General features: G+C 41.9%; 1 protein-coding gene across 1 annotated transcript; it reads left to right on the top strand.

Moving 5' to 3' along the window:
- Positions 1–3,156: 3,156 nt before the first annotated feature.
- On the top strand, positions 3,157–11,138 carry LOC138784380 (carbonic anhydrase 3-like). The gene is made up of 7 exons (XM_069959921.1): positions 3,157–3,207; positions 3,414–3,602; positions 3,970–4,088; positions 4,675–4,767; positions 6,188–6,250; positions 8,470–8,625; positions 10,533–11,138. Exons 1-7 carry the CDS (start codon positions 3,168–3,170, stop codon positions 10,650–10,652), a joined length of 780 nt encoding a protein of 259 aa, XP_069816022.1. The 5' UTR covers positions 3,157–3,167; the 3' UTR covers positions 10,653–11,138.
- The last annotated feature ends 236 nt before the right edge of the window (positions 11,139–11,374 follow it).

The following is an 11,374-nucleotide window of genomic DNA, read 5'->3' as shown; positions in this document are numbered from 1 at the left end:
CATGACTGATGGGGGGGACAACTAGGCTACCAGGGACATGACTGGTGGGGGGGACAACTAGGCTACCAGAGACATGACTGATGGGGGGGGACAACTAGGCTACCAGGGACATGACTGATGGGGGGGGACAACTAGGCTACCAGGGACATGACTGATGGGGGGATAACTAGGCCACCAGGGACATGACTGATGGGGGGGACAACTAGGCTACCAGGGACATGACTGATGGGGGGGGACAACTAGGCTACCAGGGACATGACTGATGGGGGGGACAACTAGGCTACCAGAGACATGACTGATGGGGGGGGAATAACTAGGCTACCAGGGACATGACTGATGGGGGGGGACAACTAGGCTACCAGGGACATGACTGATGGGGGGGACAACTAGGCTACCAGAGACATGACTGATGGGGGGGGGAATAACTAGGCTACCAGGGACATGCCTGATGGGGGTTAACTAGGCTACCAGGGACATGACTTGGGGGTTAACTAGACTACAAGGGGCATCACTGGGGGTTAACTACAATAGCAGGGGCACTAGGGGAACAATACTATGCCTTGTCCTGGGTGCTGCAAACCCACGCTACTAACTGCCGCGCACGGTATGCGGCCCTCGAATTATTTTTATTAATGCCTGACCGGCCCTCGACATGGAAAAGGTTCCCCACCCCTGTTATAGAAGGACTGGTTATTAGCTGAATTAACATTATTAGGAAAGTTAATTGTCAATGATTGACTTGTATAAAAAGTCCAGGGATAGTGTTGAGCAGACTTGCTGAACTCTTTAAGTTTGGCAATGTTCTCCAAACTCAAACGCTCGTCATTTGATTTCTGGCACCTGGTGAAGTTTGATGCTCCCACCGTAGAGCTACTAGAAAAACAAGGATACAACTAATGGCTTTATCCATGTTTTCCAGGACTACCTAGGGTGACATACAACTTTTCCAGCCACTAAAAGTCAAATGCTGAGCGCTCAGGTTCAGAAAACATTGCCAAACCCTAACCCCAGTGCACCAAAACAAGCAATTTGCATAAAGATTAAAGTATCTTAGAAACAGTGCCGAGGATGAAGGTAAGAAACGTACCTTCATTCTCAGTGCCCTGTGCCCTATAGGGATCTTTAAAAGGGGTTGGCCACTTTATAGTAAAATAGTTCAGTGTACAGTATAAGGCTATGTTCACACTACGTATATGTCCGGCCGCATATTTTCGCGGCCGGACATATACATGTTAAACTCCGGCCGGGGATTTACGTAAGTTGTGGCCGGCTACGTACGGTCCGCAAACTTATGCCCGTAGTCTACTTACGCTTCCCGAGCACCCTACGTAGTGATCTGACAGCGGTCTTTTACTTGGAAATCTTCGGCTAGCCCCGGACACCCCACAGAACCTTTCGGATCGGCAAAGAAAAGTGCAAAAATGAAGAAATCACCACTACGTTCGGGACCTCATGTTACGCTACGGGCGTAAGTTCCGGCATTTTTGTCCTCAAACAATGGTCTGGTTAATTTTTTACGGCGCCGCGTACGATCCTGGTGTAAGTTCTTACGTAGTGTGAACTGTGCAGCCGTACATCGTATACTTTCCATTGTACGCAAACTACGTAAATCTCCGGCCGCTTATTCACGGAACGCGCTACATCCGGAGACTTACATAGTGTGAACATAGCCCCAGTAGGTATACTCACTGCAGCTACTGACAGCAGCTCCCTGTGTTCCTTATAGAACTAAAATCAGACTCTCCTCCAGGCTGTGCTGCTCTGCTCTGTGTTGAGTCTGTCTATAAGATGGCTGACATGGAGGAGCATGTGACTATGCCACACTCCCCAGTGTCCACCATAGGCATATACAGGTTCAGTGTTGGACACTAGGGATGGGCCATGGTCACATGCTCCTCCATGTTGGCCATCTTATGGACAGGCTCACCACAAAGCAGGGCAGCACAGTCTGGAGAAGCGATGTCTTATTTTAGCTCTATGAGGTACACAGGGAGCTGTTGTCAGTAAGTGCTGGGAGTAACTTACTAATACTATATACTGATCAATTTTACTATAAAGTGGCCAACCCCTTTAAGTAAGTAAAATGCCTCTAATCTGCTGATAGTTTCCCTTTAAGGATATATTCACACTGAATAAAAGTGGCAGAGTTCCACGCTGGAGCTCCCCGCTACAGAATCCCGCCTTCCTCAGTGTCACACAGTGTGTCTATGGGATGGCTCGAGCGCCTCCGCTTCCGCCGCTCTCCGCTCAAAGAATTGACATGTAAATTCTTTGAGAGGAGAACGACGGAAGTGGAGGCGCACAAGCCATCCCATAGTGACACTGTGTGACACTTGAGGGGGGGGGGGGTTACTCAGTGTGAGCGGGCCCTAACGAAGTAACTTCTGGTCCATCCACAATCCCCAGTGTTAATCAGCTAGTTGCATTGGGCAGAAATGGAGACCAAAAGTGGAATTGAGCACTCAGAATGAAGCATTCGGTAACTAGTGGGAGCAGGGCAGCCATTTACCCTCACCAGCCTTATGCTGGGAGGGTAAAATAGCTATGTGTTTGGAGTGTTCCTTTAAGACAATCCAAGCTAACATTTTATCCTTCCGTGTCTCATCTAACAAAAATGTGGTTACATATTCGAAAATAAGGAAATATTTACACAAATTGCATTGCCTACAGTCTCTTATCTCCGATCAATGATGTCAATAATGATGGAATTATCACGTATTTAGTACATGTATATCAATCATACCCTTGTACAATGACAAGATGAACTTGTAAAAGTCCTAATGGTGTATGTTCTAAGTGCCAACAATATCATCTGTCTGAGAGACACGTTTTCTCGCATCATCTTTGCTGATTCAGTTACTGTCAGAATTACCATGGCCGTGTCTGAATGCTTTTGGCTTTGTGATGCATTCTCATGATCAAATTAGCTTTTTATCGCCTTCTGTTTCTGAATATGAGGTAGGATCATAATAATTGGAATGGCATCCCGCAGGGCAGGAGGGCTTGTTAGTCAACATAACATTGCCATTCCATGAAGTCCACCCAGCACGTAGGGGAGTGGAAAAATAAACCCAGTCCCAGCACTGAGGGATATAGCAGTCTATAAATGACAGAGGAAAAAGTGCAACTGGACAACCAGTGCTTATAATAAGGACACACGACGAGTAATGTCACAAAGACATGACTGGGGATATGGCGCTTTCAATGGTGAGTACTATAGCTCATTTATATTTTATATATTTAATATATATATATATATATATATATATATTTTTTTTGGGGGGATATATATATATATATATATATATAATTATTTATTAATTATTATTACATATTTAGATTTTGCCTTTGTATTGATTGTTGAAAAGCAGGTATGAATAGATATATATTTATATAATTTTTTAATTTTCTAGGTCCGGACTCATGGGCAGAATATTTTCCATCTGCCAAGGGACAAAAGCAATCGCCTATAGAACTGCACACCCGGTATATTAAGCATGATGCCAGCCTGCGGCCATGGAGTGTTTCCTACCGTCCATCATCTTCTATGACTATTGTCAATGATGGAAAAACAGTCAAAGTGATGTTTGATGGTTCATCAGGTGATGATTAATCCTTTACTATGTTCTATGAAAGTATGCTTCTATTTGTATACCTGAATTGGTATAGAACATTGTACATACAGAGAGTTCATTCATAATCATCCTTCCTAAAATATTGTTGCATTTTTTTTAGTAAGTATACAAGCCCATGGGTTTCACTAATGATTCATTGTCCATGTAGTGTGTGGCCAGTGACCATCTCATTCAGTGTATCAGGGCTCCCATTTCTCCAATATGACACAATCTTGTTTCCCTTTATGTTTGGTATTAGCAACAGTCAAGATACCCCCATACACAGTAGTCTGTCTTCTTTGCTTCTGTTACATTGGGAAAATTGTTAAAGATAGGTTCATTTTGTCTTCTTCAGTGATAAAAGATGGGCCTATTACTGGAGTTTACAGACTTCGTCAATTGCAGTTTCACTGGGGTTCTTCTGATGACCATGGCTCCGAGCATGTTATAGATGGACTGAGATATGCAGGAGAGGTACTGAGAATAAGATATATTGGCTGTTTGTTTAAAGTTTGCAAATATTATTCAATTAATTAAATCATTCATCTGAAAGAGTTACAGGGAATGTATAAGTTAGATTTTTCTATTTTGTGATTATGATTTATTTATTTATTTTTTTGCACATTATTATAGCGGCAGCCATCTTGCCTGAGATTTTTACCCCCCAACAGCATTTAGAGACATTAATAGGAAACACTACTGGGCATGCTCTGTGACTTTTGAAAAGGTCATTCCATAGGGAGTGGGAGGCTCTGAACATTACCTACTGTCTACTGATGTCAGCTTTTACTGTAATGCTGTACAGATCACTTTACAGCAGGCTCCCTCTTATGACAGACAGAACAGGAACTTTAGTTTTAGTTATGACCTTTTTTTTTACTTTTTTCCCTCCTTGGCCATAAAAACCCCAAAAGCCCGATGAAAGTGGGGAGTAGATGTAATCCAAATCTATTTTATCAAATGGAGATAGAACAAAGAAATTATAAGTACACATATACAGGTTTTTTTTATATGTAATGTCATAGAATGAATTGCTAGCTATACTTGTTTTGCTTTACAGATACAATTTGTTCATTGGAATGCAAAGTATGACAACATTACAGAAGCCAGGAAGCATCCTGACGGAGTGGTTATACTGTCTGTGTTTTTAAAAGTAAGTTGAACCTACAGGGACAGTATAGTTTGTGTTATTGGTTCTTTGCAATGGTAATGTCATATGTGAGGTAACGAAAATGAATAAACTCCACACATAGGAACAGTATATAGTTATTTGCCTTTATAACTCCACAAAGTCCAGCATAAGGAGCTATATGAATGATATAAAGTGCTTTAGGTGCAGAAAACGTGGTAGACCTGTCCAGATGTGCCCACCTCGCTACTGATCTTCAGGAGTCGCTATGTTATGACTAACTATGACGGAAATATTTTAACTGCACATAGCGAATATATAACTTACTAATATATACCTCACTAATCTGTAGTGAAATAATTGCTGCAGCTAAAGCTCTTTATATCATGTATATGGCACTTTGTTTTGTAGAGTTATACCTGAATCCTTATGCCATAGGGCAATAGCCTGTTTTTCCACACATATGTTGGAAGATTGTTAGGAACCTGAGCAAGGTGCTAGTCCAGGGCCAAAACACGTTACTTTTTGTTTGTGTGAATAAACAACAAGATTTGCACTTTGAGGTTTCCAGCCCCTTTGTGTCAGTCCAGCGTCAGGGCTATTGGAGTAGTCTTTTTGTCATTTTTTGGATGTCTATGCGAGGGCAACTATGACAGATAGCAGACGCTCTGACTAAAAGCCAGACAGCAGACAAGTTTATATTTATATGCTCAGTAGAGTTGTGCCCACATGGGAGCACAACCATGTCAGGTGTCTATCTAATGTATACTACACTATATAGCTCTGCTGTTGTTGTTCTTTCTGTCTTTTACATATGTGTTTGGAATACATTATGAATGCAGTGGTAACCAAGTTGTCACTTCCCCAGTGCCAAGTGTTCACAAGTTGTGCGTGCCACTGCATTCAGAATGTATTCCAAACACATATGTGGAAACACAGCCTCAGGCCATGTTCATACACAGTATGAGATGGTCACGGAACGGCCGGTCTCATTAAAGATCATCCCTGTAGTACCAGCCGGATGATTTTTAGGGCTGCAAAGTTCTGATGCGGGTGCATCCGTGTGCGCCCGCATCACAACTCCCCACTACTCACTATGGAGTGTGTGGCCGGAGCCGCTCGCTCCACAGTGTGCACTGACAGGGGTTTCTGCGGCCGCTATTCACTGAATAGCGGCCGCAAAAAACTGACAAGTCAGTTTTCTACGGCGCCAAGAGAGATCCCAGCCGGAGCGTATAGTATGTGTATACGCTCCGGCTGGGATTCCTTGGAAGGCAAAGCAACATATATTTTCATAAATAGTACGTCCGTTGTTGCCGATTGCAACAACGGCCGTACTTTTACAAAAATATACATTGTGTGAACATAGCCTCAGGCTGTAAAGATGCCAGTGTGTGAACACAGCCATACAGAACAGCTTTCATTATAACTTATGTTTTAACAGATTGGTAAAGCAAGGCCTCAGCTAAAGTCGATCTTAGACGCACTGGACTGCATCAAGGCAAAGGTGTGTAGTAAAATAAAGTTTGCCTTTTTTAGGTATGAATACAAACTGCAGTAGAAAGCAACAGATTTTACCCAGGAGGATATGGCGACCACTGCATTTTAACTGCCTGAATAAATAAGAATATTTAGGGTACGTTCACGCGTATCGGATCCGCAGCGGATTTCTCGCTGTGAATTAGCAGCGAGACCTGCTGCAGATCCCTGCCCAGTAAACTCTATGGGCAGACAAACTCGCAGAAGGATGCACATCCCGCTGCGAGTTTGTCCGCAGCCCTCCCTGTTAACCCCCGGCCGCCAGAGCCTATACATCACCGGGTCCCCGCTCCTGCTTGCTTCGGGGCTCCCGGTGTCTTTACGTCCCGCTAAGCCAATCAGTGCACTGCGGCGGGGCGTGCCAAGAACCCCCGAAGCAAGACTGGTTGCAACTGAGCCAGGTTCACTTTTTTAAGATTTTGACTGTGGCCTGTTTCCCTCTGATTATGAGCTGGAACCTACATACCCAGTGTATAGGCTTAGTATTAGCCTAGGAGAGGTCAGTGTACAGTGTAGGGTCCGTCCCTCTGTGGGGTCACCTTATTATGGTGGGATGACACATACTATTTTATCAACTGGTATGCTAAGAACCTCACTATTGTTTCTATAGCAGTTTTGCAATTCTGAATATCTATGTTAACCACATATCTTAGCTATGGCAGTGTGTTGTTGCACTTTTTTTTATGTCAAAGAAAAGTCAAAAGTTTTAATGGGCCATGGTCTAGGGGCGAGATTTATGAAACAGGGTGTAAAGTGAAACTGGCTTGATTGATCCTAGAAACTTTAGCATAAGACGGGAATCTGGAGAAAAAGCTACATTTTCAGGTCCTAGCTGCTCTTCTCTTTGCTTTGTTAGGAACTGATCAACTAAGCTGAATTGTGTAATAAGCCCTCAATCATAAAGAATAGAAACAAATACTCCATCTGCTCTAAGTATTAATATAGTGGCGTGATCACCCCATCTGCACACCGATATTGAAATTAAAATTTTTGCTCATAGTTTCACTTTGTCAATTATTTTACAGGACACTTGGGAACTGAACTATTTTTGTCAGACTGCAATTAATCACTGCCGGTGACAAGTGCTACAGATGTAGTGACGTCACCCTGGGATGATTTATAGTGTACAGTATGCAGAATGATGCATGCCTCACTGGGATTACTGGCTGAAATAGAAGATGTTTTACCACTGTATTTCACTATAAGGCTGGGTTCTCACAACATACGGACAACAGCTATTGTCTTGAGTGTCAAACAACAGCCGTTGTTGCAGTAAAAATTACATTGAAACCAATGCACTATGGCAGAAATAATTGACATGTCAATTATTTCAACAGCCGTAGCAAACAATGGCCGTTGTTCAATAAATTGTGTGACTTCAATGCAACACTATGCAACACTATGCAACACTTCAATGCACTATGAAGAAATCGGCTGTTGTTTTAATTTTGAAAAACCGATTTCTTTTCATAAAATGTATGTTTTGTGATTATAGCCCAAGGCTGGGTTCACATAGTATTTTGGTCACTATTTTACAATAATTTGTATATTTTACAAGATTTGCACCTTTCTCTATGTTTTGGAGCACTCCTGGTTTTGGCTGAAAATAATGGCCAAAATACTGACCCAATTTTGGGAAAAATACTACAAGTAAACCCAGTCTTATAACTGCAGATGAGCGAATTAATTTGTTTTTCACAGTTCACACAATTTGCATATAAACAAATTTCATTACAAATAGTGACGAGTAAATGTTAGTATGTTCATATGAAAATGATGCTAATTGTTCGTTTTCACTGATACGAACAATTTTATCGATCGGAATAGCTATAACAATCATTTTCGAACATGCGAATGTTTATCTCGTCATGTATGCAACTGTGTAATATTCGCAACTGTGTAATGTTAGGAACCACGTAATGTTAGCAACTGCGTAAGTTTAAGCTAACGTGTGGTCGCTATTGCAGCTGCCATGTTTAGACAATTTGCAAACGGAATCTGGCAAATTCAACGCCCGATTAGCTGCGAATCGGAATTTGTCAGATTCGCTTCACTCATCTCTACTTATAACCTAAAGATTGGTGTGGTAATACTGTAGATAAATGTGGATGTCTAGAATTCCCCTTGTAACACCCTCAGTCATCACCCTGACCGTAACAATATAATCATTTCATGTTTGACGTTTAGGCAAAGAAAGCTCATTTCACAGATTTTGACCCTTCAATCCTGTTTCCTACATCCCGGGATTACTGGGTATACCAAGGATCTTTCACAACCCCCCCATGTGAGGAGTGTGTGACCTGGCTGCTCCTAAGAGAACCCATCACAGCCAGCTCCGAACAGGTAGAACCACCCTGTCATTTATACAATGTACTTTTCACCTTGCCAGGTTATCTATACAGTATATACCGAATATATCCAAGTTTAAGACCACATACATAACAATCCATCCAGTGCTCTGTGTAGTATGCAGTACCATAGATGACCCTGGTGATCCTATATTCCAACATGTCATTTAGAGTGTACCTGTCATGTCATATAATGCTTGCATTATGTATGCTGTCCATTATACTTTGTATTTCACCACTTCAGAAGCCCGTTACCCTATTGTAACTCATGGTTCTGCATTTCACACTGAGCCAGTGGGCAGGCCTTTATATCAATCAGATACTATATTGGGCAACTATATTAGGATCCACCTGCAAATCATTTAATTCTAGCGTTTCATTCAGTCCCATTGTTACAGGTGTATGAAGCTCCTACCAATGCGGTCTGAAAGAATGGGTGGTTCTGAAGAGCTCACTGAATTCTAGTGTTGTACTATAACAGGATGACACTGTGGCTGCAAGTTAGCTTGTGAAATTTGCTCACTCCTAGATCTTCCACGATCAACTGTGAGTGGTATTATTGAAAAGTGGAAGCATTTAGGATCCATAGCTACTCAGTCACAAGGTGGCAGACCTTGTACAGTTACAGAGTGCTGAGACATAGAGCACATAGTAACCAATAGTCTGCTGACTCAATAACTGGTAGGTTCCAAAACCGGAAGCTTCATGGCATGGGTGGTCTCCATGGCTGAGCAGCTGCATGTAAGATGTTCAAGCGCAAGGTCAGATGAAGTGGTATAAAGTCACCAATAGACTCTGAAGCGGTGTTCTGTGGAGTGATAAACAACACTTCTCTATCTGGCAGTCTGGTGCAACAGTTTGGGTTTGGTTAATGACATTTGTATGCTTTCAACTTTATGGGGACAGTTTGGGCTTGGTTCTTTTCTGTCCTAGAATGACTATAAGCCAGTGCACAAAGCACACTCCATAAAGGCATGGTTGGGGGAGTTTAATGTAGAAGAAATGAACTGGCCTACAGCGCCCTAACCTCAATTCCAGTTAGCACTTATGGAATAAACTGGAATGGAGATTGTGTGCAAAGCCTTTTCATCCAATGTCAGTGTCTAACCTCACAAAAGCTCTACTGGATAAATAAGCAAACATTCCCAGTCTTCCCAGAAGAGTGGAAACTGTTATAACCACACCGGGGAACAGGGGACTAACTCCCTATGGATTTAGAAGTTCATATAATGTGTAGATGTTTTGGTACTTTTTTCCATATTGAACACCTGTAGTGACAGTACGAGCTGAAGCCAATGTAAAACTTTCAGCAGGTTAGGTCCCTATAGCCCACATGGCACTGAGGATGAAGGTAATTTTCCTACCTTCATTCCTGGCGCCATTTTGTGTACTATGTATGTTTAACCCATGTGCTAATGAAGAGGTTTGGTGCACTGGAGATGGGCCTACCATACTGAGTGCACCAATCCGTCTAGGCCCGTCTTTCCTAATGAATATTGGGGCTGTGCTCTGCAGTGAAATCACTGCGGCGCTGATCACTGCAGACCACCAGATAAATATTCATTAGAAGGGACGAGCTGGCTGGGGTGGATTGGTGCACTAAGGGTGGTAGTCCCGCACTCCGGTGCACCAAACTGCCTCATTAGCATATGGACTAAATCACAAAGTACACAAAAATGGCCCTGAGGATGAAAGTTAAAAAAAAACAACATACCTTCATCCTCAGCACGCTACGCTCACTACAGGGACATGGTTAGATGCTTCTAACTTGCTGATAGTTTTCCTTCATTATATGATATAATTTATATGTGATGAGAGCTCTCACAGCCACATAGATGAATGTTAATCTTATTTTTAACATTGTGATACATTTTTCATTCATTTCTTTTTAACTTTTTGCAGATGGAGAAATTTCGGAGCATTTTCTCAACTATGGAGTGTGAAGTTCCAATGCACATGGTGAACAATTTTCGGCCCACCCAGCCCCTAAATGGGAGGGAAGTTAGAGCATCTTTTGACTAGAATACTATGTAGAATGAGATGCAGGCTTGATTTCGCTAGCTGATGCCAATACCAGACCATTACCTAATGCTACATTAAATTTAAGGTGATATCTTTATCTTGTACATCTATAGCATATGTGAAATAAAGGCCCTGAGCCTGCTTAGATTTATAGCTGAATAGACATTGCTTGGCCCTTTACTTAAAGGGTTATTCCTATTATGACAAGTTATGCGCTATCCACAATATGCAGAGGTTGGGCATAACTAAGAGAACGGGGATCTGAGCGGGGGGAGGTGCATACACAACGCCATTCCATTCATTCCCTCCTATTGGTTTATCATGGAGTCCATTAGATCTGTATGGGGTCTGTTATTTTTCATGGCAAGAATATTGATTATGCTGGAAAATTTGACCAAACCTTACTAATGATAATATGAACAAATCCTTAACATTATAACCTATTAGTGCCGTTTTATAGAATTAAGGTCAACTCACTTCTTTATTTCAATCCATAAGTGGGAAATGATGTTAAAAAGTAATATTTCACATTCATTTTAAATTTTATGAATTGTGCAATAAAATATATCCAGTTTCTGATTGTTCTTTTCCAACACATATCACTATCAATAATAACAATTGCTGGAACTTGGAGTGTACCAGTGCTTTCTTATATCTTACCAGGATTGTACTCCCCAGGCACATAGTATTGCTCTTAAAGGGGTTGTCCAGCGAAAATCTTT

Source organism: Dendropsophus ebraccatus, chromosome 2 (genome assembly GCF_027789765.1).
Source record: "Dendropsophus ebraccatus isolate aDenEbr1 chromosome 2, aDenEbr1.pat, whole genome shotgun sequence".
Lineage (NCBI taxonomy): Eukaryota > Metazoa > Chordata > Amphibia > Anura > Hylidae > Dendropsophus > Dendropsophus ebraccatus.
The sequence above is the reverse complement of the archived record's forward strand: the minus strand, read 5'-3'. Positions and strand labels throughout refer to the sequence as shown.